The 24630-nt window shown below is 40.5% G+C and overlaps 1 protein-coding gene across 1 annotated transcript in view; it reads left to right on the plus strand.

The window, feature by feature from the left end:
* The first annotated feature begins 277 nt into the window (after nucleotides 1-277).
* The window catches only part of LOC124258626 (metabotropic glutamate receptor 8-like), a 106270-nt gene continuing 81917 nt past the window's right edge, over nucleotides 278-24630 (plus strand). Inside the window, exon 1 of the mRNA XM_046692695.1 lies at nucleotides 278-1186. Coding sequence (XP_046548651.1) covers nucleotides 668-1186 — 519 coding nt within the window. The 5' untranslated portion in view covers nucleotides 278-667. The remainder of the gene's footprint in view (nucleotides 1187-24630) is intronic.

Raw genomic sequence — 24630 nt, forward strand, 5'->3', positions numbered from 1 at the left:
AGATCAAGTGTATTTCCAAACTGTCAACAACATATGACATTCCTGATCACTCGTAAGATAATTAAAACAGAGAAAAAGTACAAAAATTGGATGTACATTATGCTATGTTTTTCATAATTATTTATTTATTTCCATTTGTAAAAGAACACCACACAGCGATACGGAATTTAACATCCCTGACGAATAACCCGGAAACTGTGGTTTTGTGATAACACATGACTAGCAGTGCTTCCGTATGAAATAAACTGTTTTAACATCATCACATTTATAAGCCTGGTTGAGTGGACGTTATAGCTCACTGCCGACGTTATGTTTGGTTATTACTTTGTCATGCCAGTAATTCATTCAACTGTTTTGTTAAACAAATTAGGATGATGGTTAAGTTGTGTTTCACCCATGAGATTCACGACGAACTTGTACAATGTCTGCTTCCAGGCATGAAGCATCTGCTACGACAAGCCTGGGCGAAAGTTTTCTCGCCTAACGGCGTTCGTTGTATTGATCTATGAGAGAAGGCCAGAGAAGCTCGCGACACTCTCATACTGGAGGGAGTCACATATCTTCCAAGCACGCACGTTGAGTCCACCATGGGCACCTTGCCTTTCTGTACACCTGTACCGTGAAAGGGACACTGCTTTAGGGAAAGCAGGACATTCGCACAAAAGGCATGAAGCTGTTACAACTTGGTCCTCCGTGGAACTTGGAATTCTTAAGTGTTTTTCTCATATGTTTGGCAATGTTCTGGCCGTCTCACGGAACCGGAGTGTTAATTGAAGAAGATACTCGGAAAATAATAACTGAAGGGGATGTAATTTTTGGTGGGTTGTTCCCAATGCATGAGAAGGGACAACAAGGACAGAGTTGTGGTAGTTTAAAGAAAGAAAAGGGAATCCAGAGGCTGGAAGCCATGCTGTATGCCATAGACAGAATAAATAACGATGATGAACTTCTACCGGGATTGGACATTGGACTGCACATTCTCGACACGTGTAGTTTTGACACCTATGCTTTGGAACAGTGCATGGATTTTATAAAGGCGCAATTATCTACAATAGACCAGGAGGATTATAAGTGTGCCGACGGAAAGCCCCCTAAAATCCGACCCTTGCATCCAGTTGCAGGTGTTATTGGCGCTGCATCAAGTCCCGTGTCCATCATGGTCGCGAATATACTGAGGCTGTTTAAGGTGAGTGTTTGAACAGGTAGAGAGCGGTATGGGTTCTTTATATTCATCACCCACGTAACAAGGTATTCTGCAGGTCTGTTGGCATTATCCAACAAATCCCAAGGCAGAATTAATTTCAGTTAATATTAACCTGTGTAAGATAAGTCACATATTCCTTTTAATATAAACTGCAACCGGTTCCTAAGTGTATACTTCACCAAATCGCCATGCATATGACGTAATATGTAAGTTTCATGTATAATAATTAGATATGCAACATCACAATTACATGTCCTGTCAGCCTATCCTGCCACCAAACTTATTACTGAACCGGTGTTTTGAAACACATGTTCTTATTTCCGCTTGCCTACAGTTATTATGACTGCTGGTATGCATTGCTTGTGACTATGACTAGTTTTTTTACACCTGAAGAGCCGTTGAGAGACGAATAATCGTGTGTACATAAAGGAGTTTGGACTCTATATCATATGTATAGTATCGTTTCTTATAAATCTATATATTTATAAGAAACGATATATATATATATATATATATATATGACATAGAGTCCAAATTCCATATATATATATATATATGTGTGTGTGTTTGTTTGTGAGAGAGAGAGAGCTTGAGCGTTTTTTGTTTTATAGTTTTATTAAAGCATGCGTTCTTTTGCTTACTTAAACCTAAAACGGTAAAGGGTTTAAAACAATAGTTTCTGATGAAAAAATATCATACTTGCCAGACAAAATTATAATACTCCAGATTACAGAGTGCACATACCGACCATTACGTACGGGACTGCTTTAAAAGAATCGAAATGAAGAATAAAAAGTCAGTCTATATTGAAACTCCGGTTGCTAAAAAAATGTTCACGCCCCATTCAATGTTAATCAGTATATGCCAACCAAATCTCGTAGAGCTCTAAGCTATGAGATTCCATGTTTTATGGCATCGTTTTAATCATATTAGCACGAACCCATTATCTTTGTCTTGATAAAGTTATAAACATCCCTAATGGTTGCATGTCATCATTTGCGAAACGTTTCTCCTGATCAAAGGCAGCGCTGTACAATGTATGATCAGTGCTTGTCTGTCGTCCTCTGTAATTGAGATCATTACTATTGATAGTAACTTACTTGGGTTTGATTACTCGCCAATGTATGTTTATTACTACAAGCAATCAATGTCGTAATGAAGAAGAAACTTGGCGACCCAGGGTCACCATCACCAGCTAATAAATGAAAGAAAAGGGTTGTTTCATAACCGGCTTTCATGTGGTGTTGTTCAGCCTTATTTTGATGATTGTGAGTTGTGTCGGGTATAGTTAGAAAATAATGGGTAACACCACGGCATGCTAGGTCATGGATGTCACTTTCTGTAATTGAAATAATATCAGTTTGACAAGCAAATATCTGTGAAGTAACATTGGCGTTTTAATGGAGTTTAGGTTTTGTTATGGGTAATGTAGTCTACACATTTGCACTGAAAGTAGGACTAGTTTTAACTTGTTGATGTGTTTGACGCAAGTAAATGCTCATCCTTCTAATAAGGTTTCCAACACAGATACAAGGCTTGCAAGCAATCTGTGATATACAGAGACGGCCTGATACGTGTGTGTGTTCTTCAGATGCATAAAAGCGACAAAACGTTTCAAACCCTAAAACGATTGCAAAAAAGAAGATGAGACCATGTGTTTGCGAAAAGGTGAGCGTTTCCTTTTCCCTGTGGATCGTCACAAACACATGCAAAGGCAGGGATGGTGTGTCATGTCTTATAATACATGCGACACGGCATGAGCTATAAAGTTGTGTTGTGTGTGAGCCTGTATGATGTGATCTGATCAGTGTGTATGATGTGACACGGAAATAACATGTTATGTATGTTGCTGAATGATGTGCTTCGCTGTAATGCTGCATGATCTAACAGCTAGCTATACTATGTGTAGAATGTTACTGTGGATGCTCTTCCGATATTACCAAATGTTCACAGAGTACTGAATGTCTACAGTGACCTCAAAAGGATTATTGTATGACAAGTAATTCCACTCAGATGTCTGCTTGTCGTATTTCGCAGATCATACGCAAGCAGATCGGAATTCATTTTCACGTCATTTGGAGCATGTTCATAAAGCGTGTTTATGATATTTAATAATGCACGAACACTGCCGGTCCAAATGTACTTCGCCTACTCTTTAAATGAACCAATCTCAGATCATTTACCGGAGGACATTGGTCAAACATAACGTCATACGATACTCGAATTGTTGCTTAAATAGAACACTCGCACAAAGGTCAACGCCAATGAAAGTAATACAACATTGATCGACCGTATAGTCGATGATAGCACTCACACATATCGTTAAAAAATCACTATTCACTTTGTACGTGTGCTATCACGTAAACACAGTCCTAACAATAGGAACAGGATGTAAGGATACAGGACACTCGCATAATCCAAGCAGATTATTTATCTGACTACAGTGCGGAACGTCAGAACATTTGCAACTTAGTATTATATCCCTAGTAAAAGGTTCCAGTGCATTAGTTACACAATACTTGATCAGCTTGTTATACGTTCTGGTACATTAGCCAACTTGGATGAATGACGTGTTTGACTGAATGATCCTTCTTATCAGTCCATATATGTATTGTAGGACTAGTGTTCAGTACTATTCTTTGTCTCTCACACCATGCATGACCTGTACAGGTACTAATACCGTCAGTACGTTATTGAACATCATACTACTTTAGTGATCCCCCTATTTACCGGGTTGCCAGCGAGTCATATTACTGTTAGGTTTACTGTCAACTCAAAATACGTTTTTACTGAATTTCTTTTGGTGTTTTCTGATGGTGTTGCGGAATGCAATTTCTTCGATAGAATATATACAGATGCATTATTGACTTTTAGAAGTTGTAAATCCATAACGTACGTTGTTATGTCGATAAAATACATTCATGTTTTAAAACGTAATCACACATTCTGTAAGCATAACCATACATTTGACTGAATTTCTTAATTTTCATTTTCAAAACTGGAGTCAGAAAACATTTTTATTTTCATATTTATTTTAAGGTACTTTCAAAGTAACTGGATTCATTTCAGAAGAACTGTTCGCAACACATGCTTGGTACCGATGCCGAAAAGAGAAATGTTTACATTAGTTTTCTGCTGATTGCATATTGTCAGCACGGTTGATTGTTCTTTCATAAATTTAGTTAGGAAACAAGATAACTCATGTACCGATATGTGTTGTTATGTATGGGACATGATCGGTTGACGGGTACCCCACGTTAAAGGTCACCCGCTGCAATAGCAGAACTTGACCAGTCACGACTTGGCTCCCTTAAATTGACGGGCGGTGGGGTTAAAGCGTTCGCTCGTCATGCTGAAGACCCGGGTGCGATTCCCCATGGGTACAATGTGTGAAGCCCATTTCTGGTGTCCCCCGCCGTGATATTGCTGGAATATTGCTCAAAGCGGGATAAAACCATATTCACTCACTCACCATAACAATACACCACCAAAAACATGTGTTGTGTTTTGTTGTGTGACTCCCAGTCTTTCACTTCTCTTATCTGTCCGTATACCCCTGTATTTCTGTTATCGTCTCTTATTTCGAATATTCCCTATGGACTACAGATTCATTGCACACAACGGAAGCTACAATGTGCAAACACGACCATGAGCTATTGTGCGTCACAGACCGCACATCCGGGTCATTAATTTTGTTCTGCAATGCTGCTTGATGTACATCATATGCAGGATATCATTGCGGAAAACTGTAATTTCAATGATTTGAAGTTATTATCAGCAATAGCCGCTACCAAATAGACTCAAACGAAATATCTAAACGTCGTTTGGAATCGTCATGTTTATAACTACGTGCTCTGATGCGTTGTTGAAGCACATTTTGTGGTGATTTCTTTAAAATTGATTTTGAGTATTTTTTTTGAGTAAATGAGCACATAATTCATGTTTACAAGAATATCAATATTCAGGGAAACACGCACCAGCGTTCAATCTAACCTCCTATAAAATAAGATGTCTGTATGATTTCGAATACAAACCTTGATGGTTTTCAGAATACACATCAACGGCATGTGTTCGTTTGTATTAACTGACAGTGCATTTGTGACCGGCGAGGACTCCAGTATTTTAACCACACTGATCACGTAGGCCATGAATCATATTAATTTAGTCCTGTATGAAATAATAGACTAAGTGCATTTCACCAAAGTATTGTTCATTACATTGTCTAACATGTCACCAAAGGTCTCGGCTGCAGGTTCTGGTCTTCGTATCTTGTCAAAGTCTAGACATCGTATCTGGAACCCTGTGTCAAATTCCGACGTACTCTCCGTGCAGTTACACAGGCCAGTCATTACGGGACTACACAATCATAAAAATTGCGTGGTCAGATAAGACATTTGTTCCCTCAACAGAACTTGCAGTGATCCACATTTACAGGAATTAGTATTTTTAACTCGAAAAACCCATGGAGTAAAATCGAGCATCGAACTGTACACAATGCTTTTTTGGTACTTCCGGGTTGTTCAATTCGTGTAATGTCAGGAAATTGTATGATGTAAGTACTTCATGAAGAAAGGCTACAGCAGCGCCTGTTGTATGAAACAGATTTGAAAGGCGTTGTTGACGGTAGCTAGGCATCTCTGTTTACTCTGTTAGTTCCTGCAAGCTCAAAGACACACCCTGGCCTCTCTAGCATCTCCTTGTAGGCGTTTTATTGTCAACTAATCAATTATTGGTTCGCACATGCGCACATGTGTTGATATAGCTCAGATAGATAATTGTTTATCCATTACTAAGGCCAGGTAAACTGGGCTGTAGGCATCGATATATTCTTACATGTAACGACGTAATACTGTCTGTTGTTCCTGCTTGAAATAGAAAATCAGCTTCAATATTGCGTCTTTCCAAGCAGGAGATCATTATTAAAGAAGGTCCTTTACGTCACTGACAATAACCGAACAAGAAAAAACTATATCATAGCAGCTTTACCTTTCTGTGAATTCATTTTTTAAATTCTCACTTACTAGTGCTTTTGATCTTATAGACACGGTCTTCTTGTTTATTGATAGCACGGGTGACAAGGTTGAATATATCTTAGTAAACAGATTTCATGTGTTTAATTGTACTGATGTACGTGCGTTGACGTCATGCGTATCGTTTCAATCGATCTGACGTTGCCTGCGGCATTAAGTCTGCCAAGAGGGAAATGATTATGATGTTGAAAAAACATTGTGATGTGTACATGTGGGTAGGCAGAGTAGGAATCATCTAAGGGATCTTTTGTTTAGTCTTTCTTTATCGACCACAATAAACGAGAAGATATGTCTACCAATTCATTTTCTATTGACGTGATAAGTATAGCATCGTATTGGAGGTATACTTTGTTTCATCATTGTTGATGTTTGTAATCCCGACCATCGATATATTTTATCTTTACTCATGTAGGACAACAGGACAATTTGAACAATTCCATCATCTTCCCTATAGGGAATATTGCTTTATTCTATCCGAACTCGACACTCAGAGGACTATTAATACCACACCGTGTTCTATCCGTACAGTAGAGCAAAGCCACAGCTGTGTCTGTTTTGTACATACATACACAGAATAATACCTTGTTGTACTCGAATAGGACAGTCAGAGCAGCATGTAGAACAATAGCTTGTCAGTGTAACCTTCAGAAACTGACCATGTTCTATTCCTGTAGGAATTCATAGTAACAGTTACAACACTGCGTTGGTCTGACTGCATTGGACACGCGGAACAACGGTACAAACAATACTTTGTTATGTCCTCATAGAACAGTGACAAGTAGCACTTTGTTCTGCCAGCAGAGGACACTCAGAGAATAACAACTGATTTTCTGCAACCCTAGATGCTTGTCGTAACCGGCGACCAGGAGGTCGGAATCGCTGACTTACCACACTCAGAAATATGCCAGCTATATGACGGCGGTCTGGAAATAATCGAGTTTGGACCAGACGGACCAGTGATTGGCATCATGAGCATCGTTCTACATAATTGGGTTACGACATGCAATAAACCAAGTCAACGAGCCTGACCACCCGATCCCGTCAATCGTCTCTTTGCCCAATTCTAACTCGGATGTTTGACAGATCTGGCGATCTGTGACACAATGACCCCGAGCGTTGTGTTTCTATAGACAACTTACATAACAGCAACAGTCACTTCAGTTACTCAGTTTGCGGTTATGATTTAAATAACCAAGTTGATGATTATATACTCTAGTGACTCAGGTGACGGTTATTACTTTAATAACCATGGTGACGAGAACATTGCACTCCAGTGACTCAGGCGGTTCTTAAGGTGACGAGAATATAGTACTACAGTGACTCAGGTGGTGCTTAAGGTGACAAGAATATAGTACTACAGTGTCTTAGGTGGTGCTTACGGTGACAAGATGATCGTACTACAGTGACTCAGGTGGCGCTTAAGGTAACAACAATATAGTACTAGAGTGACTCAGGTGGTGCTGAAGGTGACGAGAATATCGTACTACAGTGACTCATGTGGTGCTTAAGGTGACAAGAATATAGTACTACAGTGTCTTAGGTGGTGCTTACGGTGACAAGAATATCATACTACAGTGACTCAGGTGGCGCTTAAGGTAACAACAATATAGTACTAGAGTGACTCAGGTGGTGCTGAAGGTGACGAGAATATAGTACTACAGTGACTCATGTGGTGCTTAAGGTGACAAGAATATAGTACTACAGTGTCTCAGGTGGTGCTTACGGTGACAAGAATATCGTACTACAGTGACTCAGGTGGTGCTTAAGGTGACGAGATTATCGTACTACGGTGACTCAGGTGGTGCTTACGGTGACAAGAATATAGAAATACAGTGACTCAGGTGGTGCTTATGGTGACGAGAATATAGTACTACAGTGACTCAGGTGGTGCTTAAGGTGACGAGAATATAGTACTACAGTGACTGAGGTGGTGCTGAAGGTGACGAGATTATCGTACTACGGTGACTCAGGTGGTGCTTACGGTGACAATAATATAGAAATACAGTGACTCAGGTGGTGCTTATAGTGACGAGAATATCGTACTACGGTGACTCAGGTGGTGCTGAAGGTGACGAGAATATCGTACTACAATGACTGAGGTGGTGCTGAAGGTGACGAGAATATCGTACTAAAGTGACTCGGGTGGTGCTTACGGTGACAAGAATACAGTACTACAGTGTCTCAGGTGGTGCTTACGGTGACAAGATTATCGTACTACAGTGACTCAGGTGGTGTATACGGTAACAAGAATATACAGTGAAGGTGACAGTGACTCAGGTGGTGCTTAAGGTGACGAGAATATCGTACTACAGTGACTCAGGTGGTGCTTAAGGTGACAAGAATATAGTACTACAGTGTCAGGTGGTGCTTAAGGTGACAAGAATATCGTACTACAGTGACTCAGGTGGTGCTTAAGGTGACGAGAATATCGTACTACAGTGACTGAGGTGGTGCTTACGGTGACGAGATTATCGTACTACGGTGACTCAGGTGGTGCTTACGGTGACAAGAATATAGAAATACAGTGACAGCTGGTGCTTATGGTGACGAGAATATCGTACTACAGTGACTCATGTGGTGCTTACGGTAACAAGAATATAGTACTACAGTGTCTCAGGTGGTGCTTACGGTGACAAGATGATCGTACTACAGTGACTCAGGTGGTGTATAAGGTAACAACAATATAGTACTACAGTGACTCATGTGGTGCTTAAGGTGACGAGAATATCGTACTACGGTGACGGAGGTGGTGCTGAAGGTGACAAGAATATCGTACTACAGTGACTCAGGTGGTGCTGAAGGTGACAAGAATATCGTACTACAGTGACTGAGGTGGTGCTTAAGGTGACGAGAATATAGTACTACAGTGACTCAGGTGGTGCTTAAGGTGACGAGAATATCGTACTACGGTGACGGAGGTGGTGCTGAAGGTGACAAGAATATCGTACTACAGTGACTCAGGTGGTGCTGAAGGTGACGAGAATATCGTACTAAAGTGACTCGGGTGGTGCTTACGGTGACAAGAATACAGTACTACAGTGTCTCAGGTGTTGCTTACGGTGACAAGATGATCGTACTACAGTGACTCAGGTGGTGTATAAGGTGACGAGTATATGGTACTACAGTGACGGAGGTGGTGCTGAATGTGACAAGAATATCGTACTACAGGGGCTCAGCTGGTGCGTTATTCTTAAATAGCTGAGGTGACAACAATATGGCATTACAGTGACTCGCGTGAAGCTAACACTTCATTAACTAAAGTGACGCTGTTTGTGACTAAACTGACGGCTCGGATAAACCACATACCCCTTGTACACCAAGGCAGCAAGTATTAGTACTTATGTGCCTTACATTGATTTTCATGCACTCCACTGACATGGGTGAAGGCTGGAACAAGTACTTAAAGCGAACCTTGTACTTGCAAGTACGACGAGCACTGTTAGCAGTGAACATGATGTTTTATCTCCGAGTTACACAATCAGTCTTGCAGCTTCGCGTTGAGAAGAGGAGGATTTGAGTTATCACCGATCAATGTACCTGCTTTAAGTGCATGTCATCTGAATGAAAAGAACTGTGGAACTATTTCCTTCCCGTAACACGGTCTGTTGGACTGGTGGAGTTTAAAGATGAAAGGTTTCCACGATAACACAAGATAATATATGTCTTCGTCACGTCACAGCTTATCGTAAATCTAAAAAACTGACATTTTTAGTTTCAGTGCTTAAAGAAATACCCGCAGGTTACGTAACTCAGACACATCTTTCTACAATAATGTCATGTACCGTTAAAAGCATGATCCTATACATCCCCATAATCACGGAAACCCGTTACAATAACGCACCGATCTGAACGTTAGGACAAGGCAGACGCGACAGGATAATGCAATTAAGATACTTCCGTGGAGAGGAATTCTCCTGGCAATCTAAGTGTTATATCTGAGGATCTAGTTTGTTTTCTTATCCAACGGGCATTGTGATTTATCACTTATATGACCGAACGTAACGATTACACACATTAAACAAAAATGAGTGATATTAAAAACGATCTATTTAAGGCAAATAGCTTAAAATGAAGGACACGTTATTTATGATGACCCGTCATGTCTGTAGGTTACAAACACGCGTAAACATGTCATAGACACGTGTTTACAGGTTCCGAATACATGAATACTGTTATATGTTTAACGAATACTAATGTATACACATCAAAGATTCATGTTTACAGACAACTAATGTATGATACACATATGTAAACACATCAAAGATCCATGTTTACATGATATGATTTCATGTACAAGATCACTGATACTTGTTCAAAGAATACCAATGCATGTACACAGATCATCGACACATGTTTACATCTTACAAATACCTGGTGAAAGTGTTTAGCATTTCGCAAACAGGATAAGATAATAACAGCGCTCGATTATTTAGCTGACACAAATGAGATATTACAGCCCACTAGCCAACACACGCAATGATTGGTCTTCATCATCCCATGCTTGTAAGAGGCGACTAACGGGATCGGGTGGTCAGACTCGCTGACTCGTATCCCACGTTGCGTAAATCGAAGCTCATGCTGTCGAACACAGGATTGTCTGGTCCAGACTTGATATTTACAGACCGCCGCCATATAGCTGGAATATTGCTGAGTGCTGCGTAAAACTAAACTCACTCACTCACTCAAATGAGGGCCCAGTTACTCTAATTAATCCTAACGCATGAGCCGTCTAAACTCTGGTACTGTATGGGAGTTGCGATGTTCAAACCTCGCTTCGAACATGGCCCTGGACATTACTTAGTTTAGAATTAGTTCGGGGTGGCAATTCTGTGTTTCGAGATTTACGATATGTGAAATAACGGGTTTAAAATTGTATCCTGCAACCGAAGTTTGGCACACAATACATTTGTTTTTAAAAAATGTGTTTAAGCCGTTTCAACATTTAAATTAAATAAATATGTTGTTCCTCCGAAGTCTTGGACACAGATATCAGATAGCGGAGGTCGTTTTGCTGGTCAACACAAATATGACAAATCTTTAGCGAATGCCTGACATGACACAGTACTTAGAACAGAAACGACTGTGAAATACACACATCTCCCTATCATTATGTAGGTGTTGCATCCTTCAGTGGTTATGCAAGTGGCACAAGTTTCTCTGAAAATGTCGATATGTGGAACTTCTTTCCATTTGACATTATTCACAATGTTAATGTCACCTTAGCGAAAACTGTATGGTCTTCTTGCACAACCCTCGACAGCTTGCCACTTACCGTCTCCACCTGTTTCTCAACCCCTCGTATCACCGTGTCGTGGACGTGCCGCGTACAACCACGTGAGGGTTACAGCAGGCCAGCAATGTCTCTGGCATCTGATAACATGAGACTGATGAGGATTTATTCGCTGGTGCCGTTCTTTGTATCACGGTAGAAGACATATTTCACATATGTCCTATCTGAACGTCGAGTAGGTTTGTAATTTGTCGAGTTACACGTAATTTAAGTTCAGCATTCATCATCCCCCTGTAAATTCTGCAGATTTTCCATGTGGGTGGTGTGCGTGTGTTGCCGTTGGTTGTATGGGCGCGCACGTGCGTGTGTATGTGTGTGGGGGCGGGAGTGGGTGGGTGGGGGGTGGTGTAGATGGGTTTTATACAGTTTTCTGTGACAGGTTCCTCTTGGGTACCGGATTGTTTCTGTTGTAACAAGAACAGTCTTGCTGTCATTGCTTTAGATGACTGGTTTGCCTGTTCTGGACTGGGATACTTACAGTGATTCCTGGCTAAACATCATTCAGTCGGAATCTGTTATTGAAACAAAGCCTAGAAGTAAACGGCAACTCTTAAAATTGTTTCAACTAGCTTCCGTTCTTTACCTTAACAAGGCAGTTTAAATGTGTCTACCGATATGCATGCTCAAATCGAAAATACGGCATCACAATTCCAAATCAGAATAACATAAAAAAAATATGAAAATATGCAGATATAAGATTGCGGTTTGTAAATAATCGGACTTGGTCAAGGCAAACCCAGTGAACGTTATTGTGAATAAGGGTGCATGCCTTCTGGGCACCTTGAAGGACCACACACACAGAGTACAAACTCAAGATCGGGTCGCCTCGTACGATCAGCATGGGGCATGAGTTATCTTCATTACGGGAGAATGGCAGACTTCAAATAGCATTTGTGGTGGATGAAAATATCACATACACCAGAAGACCAAAAACGTCTGTATGTAATTATAAGCATGCATCTAATATATATTTTTAGACTTATGAGGATAGAATTACTATACGTCCATGAACGTATCATTGAGTGCAGGCTTGGATTGAAGCAATTTGTGTGTTTAAAATTGATACTTGATTAACATAATTATTTCGTTAAAACAAGGAAGTGAGTGGGTGCGAATTTACGCCACTTTCAGCAATATGAAGACAAGGAACACCAGAAATGGGCTTCACACATTATACCCATGCGTGGAATCGAACCCGGGTTTTTGGCGTGACGAGCGAACGCGTTAACCACTCAGCTACCTCACCGCCCCGAATCAAAGACGTTATTTGGCCACTCGTCCCTTAAACAACAATTGGTCGTCGCGTGTACTATTTATAGATTACTTCTGACAAAGTGCGTGTCATTGCCGCTCTTGAGAAGCCCCGGATGCACAACAGTTTCATTTTGTATTAAGAATAAAACGCATCATTGTTACACAAAAAACATTACCCAAGTAAGAATCGAGGAAATGTCATTTTCAATATTATTCCACGAAATAAAAACATTGTGAAATCTTGAGGTTTGTTTTGCTAACAAACTTTGCTTTTGAAGGAAACTGATGAAGGGTGGCTAAAAATTGTGTTTCAAAGCGTGTGTTCAAAAAAGAAATCAATGAGTATTTCTGTCTTAAAACACTGTAATTTTCTTCCGGATGAAAATAAACATCCCAGGAACTTTTAACCCCGGAGTGGTTTGTCGTGTTATTTATGAAAACACACGCAGGGAATTAATTTCCATGAATGCACGTTACATAAAGACCGGTTTACAGGGCCAGTCATCATAAGATTCATGAGATTTCGATAAAGGAAAAGTATTGGTTTGAAATAACTTGTGCTCTTGGTTGCAGCAGTTAAACACAGTGTATTGTTTCTGAGATCAGTAGTCTTAGTCTGATTCAGTCAGATAGTAAATGAAGCTGTCACTTTGACAAGGTAATGAGTCGGATAAAACCGCTATGTGTTTTAAGAACGTTGATAAGGATTTTAGAACCATCCCGCCAGAACGTAGTCAGGATGCTAACTTAGTGTAATATAGTACAGGATTTCTTTCAAATAGTTGTCAAATTAAAAAACATTATGAACAATGTGTTCATGTTGGTTTTACGAGATCTTAAGAGGCGAATAACGGGATCGGGTGGTCAGACTCGCTGACTTGGTTGATGCATGTCATTGTATTTCAATTTACGAAGATTGATGCTCATGATTTCAGTCACTGGATTGACGGTTCTGGATTCGATTATCTACAGTACGGCGAAAGCGGCGTTACACTACAAACAAAACAAAACAACCCTGATACTTGGGCTAGTAAATAAACAATTGTTTATACATTGTGAAAATGTTTTGGCCATCCTGTTCAAACTGACATGAATGTGTTTTGTTGCATAAGCAAGACTGGTTATTCTCTGGCGTTGACATGCTATATTAACGATAAAGGCATATGCAGCTACAGTCTTTGGGCTGCGTATTTGTTTTCTTTCAACGATAGAATAGTATGAAAAATGTTTTGTTTTAAACTTCGTGATTATTCAGGGCCCTCCTGCACAAACTGACATGAGGGTTAGCAATCTGCTTCGTCAAATAATATCTGGCATTTAATGTTTGAGTGTGATTTTTGAAAATTAAAACTGGGTTCCAGTAGCAATGCAGCTAATTTTATAGGTCCCTCTGCGTCTTCAAAATTTCTGGTTGCAAATCCAGATTAACCCTTTTTGTAACAGGAATCAGATTGAGAGCCAAAATCCTGACAATATCTTTTTTTAACTGGGGTTGGTGTTTACTGCAAAATTTGATTAAAGTAAACATATCCACCAATGTCCATTGCACTTGACGAAAGAACACGTCGAGAGGTGAAGAAACGGAAATAATCGTAATAAAACCTGATCTTTTATTATAACTCGTCGCAAAATACACCCATGCACATTTTTAAAAAAAGACATGTTACATGGCACATGTTGAAATCCTGTGAAACGTCTCTTCTTTACAACATTCATATTTCCCCTCATATATATCGGAAATATGGCTTGTGTGGCATCATTTCGTTACCCACCATCCACTGGAGCAGTTGGTGCTGTGTCATCATTTTAGCAACCACCAATTTAAGCACCTTTGTCGGCGATTCCAGTTCATTGTGGTGTCGAGATTGGCCCTTCTTGCATAATCAACATGCACTCCCAAATACGTTTTCACTTTCCAAATATCAGTCCAATATGAGTTTGCTAATACATGGCTATGCAACCTCGTAAACTACCAGAGCGATTTGATTGGGCAGGCCATATACATATGCTCATTAATATTGACATTAAATCTCTCATGAAGGCCGAGAATGGAGTTCACCTCAGATGTTAACATATATAAAATCTACATACAAGCGTGATGAGTTGCGCTGCACAATAACATAGCAGGTTTATCATGACTTGTGAGAACAAAAATGAAAACAAATATTTTTAGCACAAATCTTGTGAGACTACCAATGCTCTAGGCCCGTGACGTATGCTTGATGAAAGGGTCAGTGACTTCTCAAGGAGACATTGGTTCTCCTTGTCCGACTGTTGCCCCGATGCCGCGTCGAAGGCCATCCACGGGCCATGCAGGGCGGAAAACCAGTCAATCAATTCAAGTTAGACGGGAAACCAGTCCATCAATGTTTCAATTAATATTTCTTTCACATCTATAGGTTGATTGGCCGGTACTACTGACATCAATTTATCCGGCATACCCCATCCGGCGATGATAGGTACGACAGAATGTATTGAAGTCAGTGAAGGAGCAAAACATGTTTTGACGGAGAGCAGTGATAGGAGACACACTTTGTCAGATTCGTTTCGGTTCGAGACGGTTCTGTTCGTGAAGGTTTTGTATGGGTACAGTCTAAGAATCAGAGACGTCCCGAGCATGTCTAATAGTAATAATTCTATTACTGTGGAAATAATGATGGAGTTCGTAACTGACTTCAAAGCATGCTTTATGGTGGCATTAGAACTAAATGGTCCGTTGGCATCGTGTAGATTATACATATGGGTTGTCTGAGTATGGTGTGGAGTCAATGAGTGAGTGAGTTTTGTTTTACGCCGCACTCAGCAGTATTCCAGCTAAACGGGGGTGGTCTGTAAACAATCGAGTCTGGGTGTGACAGTTCAGCGATCAACAGCATGAGCATCGATCTGCGCAATTGGGAACCGATGACATTGTGTAAATCAAGTCAGCGAGTCTGACCACCCGATGCCGTTAGTCGCCTCTTACGACAAGCATGGGTTACTGAAGATCAATTCTAACCCGGACCTTCAATATTAAATGAGATGGAATCAACGTTAGGTTGTGATTCATATCACAACGACACACCTTGGTATTACTTGGTGCTACGATCAAAGATATATGTACGAATTTGGAACTAGTATACACGACCATAGGTTCCTGGCCTGCCGAAGAGACAACTCTTCCTCAGACCTTGTACTTCCTTCGACATTGTCTGTATCATAAGTGTCGTCATTCAGTTATTGATGTCGACATGATTCAATGAATATGATGAAAATGCAGAAATTGGCTTTGGAGTGTTGAGCAAGAAAATGCACGTATACACTTATTTTTTAATTTGTTCTAAATTGGAAGTTCAGAACATGACTTTGTTTTTATTTAAACACGACGTGTACATCAGGAGCAGCGAACCACACACTGATAACATGCGATGACCTCGACAAACCCAGCTCTAAAACTGAACACACCACCCGAACATTCCTCCGTTATTGCTACAAGCATGACGTACTTGGATCCCTGTGAATGCAGACGCTGAGGGGGCCTTTCGCTGTCGTAGTGGTTAAACCGTTCACGTCGAAGACCAGGGTTCGATTCCCAAGATGGGTACAATGTGTGAAGCCCATTTCTGTTGTCCCAAGCCGTTATATTGCTGGAATATTGCTAAAAGCTGCCCGAAATCAAACTCTCTCACTCAGTCATACACGCTGATGACGGGACATAGAGGATGGAGGGGGTCGAGGATGTCGAGGGAAGTCGCGATTGGATGATGACAACTGTACAGCCTAGAGCTGGTACGAAGGATAGGTATAGTTTGTACAGTCCTAACTTCCTATAATGGAATATATTTTCCTTAATAGGCAGGCCATATTTGGTTTACTTATTATATTATTGAAAACTTTGGCAAATATGAAAGCACTCACGCCAGTAATTCTTGTTTCCTTTGTCGGTAGGTAGATAGAAATACAAAGGGCTCCCCACCCTTGTGGGATTTAAACTCAGACCTTTGGCGTCAGGATCGAACGCTTCAACATCAAAGTCCATGGAATATAACAAGTGAAACCCATTCTGTCTACATCCTGAATAAGGTGAAGGAAAGGTGGATTCACTTATTACTATGTTTTATTATTAAATGTAAGATGTCCGAACAATCATGTGTCATGTTCCTTGTATTGATACGGTGTCCTATAATCGTGACAAGTGAAAGAAACCATCTGTACGATCACCACACAACGGGATGCAATCTGTAACGTATTGTGGCATGCTTACGTGGATGGTAGCCATAAATGTCTCAGTGAAGAAATAATCATATGACTGGACATCAGAGCCTCACAGAACTGCATTGTTTCTTTGAAAAGAAAACACACCAAAGGCAGTGTTCTTTTCAGCGATACGACCAAAGCGAAATAGTTTCAGATTATATTTGGAATCAAAACGGTTTACTTTTGCCGGTATTAAGCAAAACGTATTTTATCCCCAATCACGCCCACCCCCATATTGTTGGCAAATCCGAAAACCAAGGAAAAATTATGTATTCATGAATTATTCTGTTTCTTTTTCTTGTTCACAATGATGGCACTTTAGCATTCTCCCAAGATCCTTTGAATGTCTCTCACAGTAGCAAACATGCCCACACTCGTTGATTTCCGTGATAATGAAAGGTTCAGTGTCTGTGTGATTGCACATATTTATGAGTGTTAAATAATGTTCTCAACGATAAATATATTTAGGTGTGCCAGTATCAATAGTAAGCAAGCGCCTTGTCTGTGATTTTAATACACGCGCCTTACATTGTTCAGCCAATTGTGTACCTCTTCCTTAAAGACTACCCGTGAAGATCCGGGTTAGAATTGATCGTCAGTAACCCATGCTTGTCGTAAGAGGCGACTAACGGGATCGGATGGTAAGGCTCGCTGACTCGGTTGACATCGTCATCGTATGTCATCGTATCAATGCTTATGCTGTTGATCATTGGATTGTCTCGTCCAGACTCGATTATTTACAGACCACCGCCATATAGCTGGAATACTGCTGAGTGCGGCGTTAAACAACAACCAACCAACCAACCAACAAACCTCGCAGACTATATCAAAAGAAGACTAAATCCAAAGAATACAGTTCTCTTTTTTAATTCAAAATTAAATGTTTTAGCACCCATTTATCTTTAATATATGAGCTCCTATACAATAAAATTGCCAATCGTAAACCCAAATTGCAACCCCAATGACCCTACTCAACCACCTTCCCAACTTTCATCGCAATATTTATGGTTGGATAGGCAACACATCTCCTTTATATCTCCAACTCGCAGATGTTGCACCGTGAGAACGATCTGACATTACGTCCTTGCAGTTGAAGCGAGCTGCACAAATATACCGTCAGGTGGCGCTTACGTCGGCAGGAGATGGTCGTGTCAATACTTCCCGCTAATTATGACAACGCTCTCTGCACGTTAACCGCGAGGCAAATCATGCTTTCTTCAGTCCAGGCACGAAATATGTATTTGTGAATCGCTTTAGTATTCCAACTGGTTTATTTATGGGATTTTGCCGATCCGAAATTAATATACAGGTGAAAAGGCTTCACGGGATCGTGACCCGTTGGCCCAAGGGATAGCTATGTCGACTGTGTGTTCGGAATCAAGGTTATTTGTTTCGCAGCGGAAATGCATATTCACGGAAACTAAAAGAAGTTTTAACTTTGATGCTTTGGCGAATGCGCAAAACTTCGTAAAAAAGGCCATTATGCTAATCACTTACAATAGCGGAGTGTTGTAGCGATAATAATTGGACACATTGACACGTGCTCCACATGCAAAATAACACTTCTTTGATTGTTGTTGTTTCTTAAAACAGAAACGAAATTTCGGCCGAAAAGTTCCAATTAGCATATGATGTTTTTGAAATTTGCGACCAGTCAGCTCCAACCTCTTATTATAGGGTGAGGAAATGTGAGGTGTTGACATTTTCAAAACAAAATAGAACATGTGCATATTGTGGCTTGTAAGAGCCCTCTCAACGTTGGTTTGCAAACACTAAATGTAATTGTCGATACGCGCACTACGTAAAATAGCGTAGTATTGGCTAAAAGTGACCGAAATAGATTGAATCTTATAATACGCTTGTACATAACTACTTTCATTGGAAAAAGCGTCTGTTAACATGAACTGCTTCTGCCTCTTTAAATTTCCACGTAATACAATGTTTTCAGTCACCATTGTTAACAGAAGTAACAGAGATGTTTATTCAACGGACTGTTATTTTAGTCAGCTGAGACCGGATTACAAAGCATTGTTCTCATTGCAAGATGATTATCAGGACTGTTATTTGAGTCAGCTGAGACCGGATTACAAAGCATTGTTCTCATAGCAAGTTGATTGTCGGGACCGATATTTTAGTCAGCTACGCCCGGATCACAAAGCAGTGTTCTCATTGCAAGTTGATGTCGGGACTGTTATTTCAGCCTGTAATCCTGTTATTGAGAGAGTCCGGATTATAAAGCACGCTTTTAATGATAATGAAGAACACATTTGCCGTAACTCAGAGAGTAGTCCGGATTATCACAGTTTCCACTGTGATACATCAGTCTTATTATATTCATCCTATATTATTTTCTCACGGATTTGGAGTAGTTTGTCTCAGTCAAATAGTTCGCGGGGTGGCGGGGTAGCCTAGTGGTCAAAGCGTTGACTCGTCACGCCGAAGACCCGGGTTCGAATCCCCACATGGGTACAATGTGTGAAGCCCATTTCTGTGTCCCCCGCCGTGATGTTGCTGGAGTATTGCTAAAAGCGGCGTAAAACCAAAGTCAGTCAGTCAATAAAATTGTTCGCGATAACGCATTATCCATCTATAGATTTTAAAATGTTTCGATAACTTTGCTATATCAATATTGGAGTAGCATTCACCATTGTATGTCTAGGTACATCATGTATAATGATTTTAACAGTCTACAGTACCAGCAAAATAGCCTTCACTGCTGAAAGAAATTGCCGAAATGTCATTATTAGACTCTGAGGAAGTAACATATACAAAATTGATTTGCCTGTTATTGATGCACGGCCATTGCCTATATGTGACTAGTAACGTCGAGACCGCCTCCGTGGTGTAGTGGTTAGAGCGTCCTCCCGGAGAGCGGAAGGTCGTGGGTTCGATCCCCGACCGCGTCATACCAAAAAGACGTTAAAATATGGTACTTGATGGTCCCTGCCTGGCGCTCGGGATTAATGGGTATAACAAGGACTGGTCGGCTCGGAGTCAGTATAATGTGTCTGAGTGGGGTATTCATGCTGCACTGCGGCATGGTATCTCAGTGGGCTAGCGCTATAAAACCAGCTTAAGTCTGGGCTAGTACAAGCAGCCGCACATACACATACACATGCATGCACGTGGTCATATGAGCGAAATATTCTCAAGCACGACGTTAAACCCAATTTCACCTCACCTCGCTTAGGTCGAATATTACGGAACTGCATTTTCTAACAACCGTTTTTAGATAACCAAATATGAAACTATAACTACATAAACGGTTTGGTCATCCACATCTAAACAATTACCTTGAAATGTGTGTAAATATATATGGTACATTGTCCATTTCCAAAAGGCGTTCGTAACGTACGACCTGTCGTAACTCTATAGTTTATCATTGGCGTACGAATGTCGTAACCCTCCGAACGCTGAATGAAGACTTGATTGTGACATCCCCTTAATCTATAAACATTCCCCTGATATAACATGCTCCCAATGTAATACACTATTTGAAATATACTTGTTCCATTACAACAATTAAAGATCTTATCACTGGACACATTACACATCCTTTATGCACAGGGAACTTATAAAACAATACAAACATAAACAGTTAAACATGTCATGAAAATCGCACTTCCGAGTACAAATATAATGTGAAGAAACATTTCGACACTATTTTGTCTAATTTATTCGCTGTTTTGAGCTCTCTGGCAAATGCAGTTATCTGTTTCTTTGACGGATCAGTTGTATTTTGACCTAGGTCATTCATTTGTTTCATTATGTTTGTAGTTCATACTGGTCGAATATGTTTGACACATTACGATGTTCAGTTATGGTGGGGGCACTGCTTGACGAGCCACATTTGGCAGAGCAGAGTTACGCCCCTTAAGCGTGTCTTTTTCTGATAGTTGGATCGAATCCAGACACGCCCTAGTTGTTTTAAGGTTTGTCGTTGTCATGCCTTACTTACTTAAATGTAATGACAGCTTATATTTCGATTATTATTTGCCAATGTTTACATTTGGTGACAGATCCCATTGTCCGATAGTGTACATAGATCACATTATTTGATTGTGTTGGCAGATTTCATTGTTCATACATTGGCATATTGTTCCGTCATGTTGGCTGATCACACGATTTAATTGAATAGGTGCATAACATTTTTCAGTTGTACTGGCAGATTACATTTTGTCAATTAAATTGAATCGTTCAGATGTATTTTCAATTGAATTGTTCAATTGTATTTTCATATTACAATGTTCCGTCATGTTGGCACCTTACATTGCTAACTTTTCAGGCCCATAACATCGATCATCATTTTTGGCTCATTACATAGTTCAGATGTATTTTCTGAATGTTTTGTTCAGCTGTATTGACATATTACATGGACAATGTCAGATGGTTGGGAGATTCCATTGTACAATTGTATTTGCAGACTGAATTGTTCTGTTTTGTTTGCAGGCTACATTGTTCTGCTTGTCCAGAACCTCGTCCAGTTGTTTTGGCACATCTCATTGTTCTAGTGTATTGACACACTACATTATTCTGTTATGTAGACATACCCTCGCTGTTCAGTTGGGCTGGTCAAATACGCTGATCGTTTGTATAAGCAGCACACATTGATCAGTTAAGTTAGCAGATAATGTATCACAATGTATATCACATCTGTCATACCATCGTCCTCTATAGCCGATTAATTTGTTTCATCATGCAACATATAAAATTGTATCATTACGTTTGTGGATGTATATGTAGAGTATTTCATCAGGATGACATTGATATTGATATTGTTACAGAAATCAACAGATTACATTGTTGAATCAAGTAGTCAAGTTTTTTAATAAAGTTGTCATTTTTGAATCAAAATATAATGTAGACATATTATTTGTTTTGGATTATGTTGGAAGTAAATATATCACCAGGTATTTCTCACTTTTGTAGGATCAGTATTTATTTTCATTACAAATACAATACCAACTGTGCTGATTCAATTTGTTGTCAATATCATTTACTATACCTTATTATTTGTTTCACCAATTTGATCAAGAGAATGGCTGATTTGGGTTGATGGAAGTAAGTCAATACCAGTCCTCAGTGATATCGACAGCCCTCGGTTCATCCACTGGCGTATGTATACGTATCTAAGTAATGTAAACTGCGTCCCATATATAGCCATGAAAGTGATCGATATCAGCGTTTTGTACCCTGAAACCACCAATAACCACTAACACCGCGCCAGCCCTCGGGATTACAGCTGACAATAACCTCAAATAACGGCGTTGATTGTTTTAGCCCAGAGATTTTTTTCCAGAAAACTTGTCGCGATTCATGATGGGATTGAAATTGCAACCGTCTTCTTTCCCATTAACACCTAGCCAGTGGCGGCCAGTACTTCCCAATTAAGACGGAAGATAAGATTCCCTTATACAGTGACGAAAATGTCATCTACCCAAAGAATAATAATAGGAGATTATCACTGTTTAGCAAATACTTGTCTCTGTAGCCGGGAGCCTCAATGTATTTTTTGTTACGGACTCATGAGTATTTCTGTTGTTGGCGAAGACAGGGGTGGCGGGCAGTGACCGGAGAGTGTATTGTCATTTCACGGTGGACCGAAACACATCATTTTTCAATCTGGAATACTAATAGATTAAATAATGTATATTGCAGTTGGTTATGTACATATACTATGATAAATATTTTTAGTTTTCCAGATGAAAAATATCATGTGACTTATGAATGTAGTACTACATGAAGTAGTTTCTGGATTATGCAATTTATGCTGAGGCCTTATGTTGTAAATGATAATCTTTCATTACAGGCCTTACTTTATATAGCGGTCTGTTACAACTCTGTCGTTCTACCTTCACTTTAACATATCCTCGCCCCCTCTTCCCACCCTCGTCCTCTACACATCATCATCTTCCCTTCCACATTACCCATCCTCGTCCACTTCCACCTTCCCATCCTCGTCCCCCCATCCTCGTCCTCTTCCTCACTCCCCTGCCACGCTTCCCTCGTCCACACTTTCCATCCTCGCCCTCTGCCACACTAACCCATCCTCGTCCCCCTTCCATTTCCCATCCTCGTCTTCCGAACTTCCCATCACCTCTTCAACACTCCCATCTTCGTCCTCATCCACTCTTCCCACCCTCGTCCCTTCCACATTTCCCATCCTCGTCTCGTCTTCAACCCTTCCCATCTTCGTCCGCTTCGTCACTTCCCACCCTCGTCCTCATCCACACTTCCCATCCTCGTCCCCTTCCACACTTCCCACCCTCGTCCTCCTCCACATTTCCCATCCTCGTCCTCCTCCACATTTCCCATCCTCGTCCTCGTCTTATTCCACACTTCCCATCCTCGTCCCCTTCCACTCTTCCCATCCTCGTCCCCTTCCACTCTTCCCATCCTCGTCCCCTTCCACTCTTCTCACCCTCGCCCCCTTCCACATTTCCAATACTCGTCCCCTTCCACATTTCTAATACTCGTCCAATCCATATTAACCATCCTCGACCCTTCCTCATATGCATTCCTCTTCGCCATCCACATTATCCATCCTCTCCCAATTCTACATTATCCTTCCCCGTTACCTTCAAAATTCCCGGATCACTCCCCATCAAAATAACCATTCCTCACCGACTCACTGCAAAGAACGGAAGACTTGCATGCTGAGGCCATATATGCTTCCATTATACGCAATATGGATTTTATGAACTCATTATAATTTACGTGGGAAATCAGCGCTATGCCTGAGGGATTGCAAACCTATTGCCGAGTAATTAGAAGAAAATGGTTCAATATATTTTGACACACACCTCATATTTAACCAGGAACCCAATACTGCTGTGGACATAACCAAGGCATTTCAAATTTCTTCATATTGTCAATATTCTTTCAGTTACATAATTCCGACAGCCCGTGCGCCTGTTTCCGCAAATTGAATTAGCCTAATGAGAACAGTATTTCATTTGTGATGCCCCGGATGTAGACAGATCTGGGAGTCGTCTTAAAGACCATCCCAGTGCTTCCACGTAGAACGTTCCTTGGACAGGATTACTCAATCATGTATGACCTTGTTTTAACACAAAGCCCCAGCTCAGCATCCTATGTATTTGGCTGTACTTTTTTCGGTACTAATGAACACTGTAAAAAACAGTCCAAGCGAAAAAAATATCGCTTTGATGTTTCTTTAAGCACACTGAAGTTATCTCCAGGGATATCAGGCTGCTTATAGAATCATTGATACTGGATCCACTTAAAGACTGTTCGTACAATTGCCTCTGTTTGTCATAAGAAATGACATCATTAGTTGTAGAGTGTGTGACACCGATGCACCTAGCTTAATACGTAAGACGTGACATTTCCACAGCTGTTTGAATTGCCCGTAAATTACATCACCTTCACAATCTACACGTCAATGTGCATATTCCCGGACCCTTTCATCCGCAACTACAAAGTCGGAGCCAGCATACATTTTATGAGGTTTTCAGAATACTCTGTTGTTCTTGGATGAAGTAGGTATTTACGACATGACATTTTGTTAATGTTTCTACTTTCGCCTTCTTTTGTTATTCACACACATGCTGACTTTGGCTACACCTCTACACACATCGTAGACATTGTGTCTG

Source organism: Haliotis rubra, unplaced genomic scaffold (genome assembly GCF_003918875.1).
Source record: "Haliotis rubra isolate DU_JTF1 unplaced genomic scaffold, ASM391887v1 Scf7, whole genome shotgun sequence".
Classification (NCBI taxonomy): domain Eukaryota; kingdom Metazoa; phylum Mollusca; class Gastropoda; order Lepetellida; family Haliotidae; genus Haliotis; species Haliotis rubra.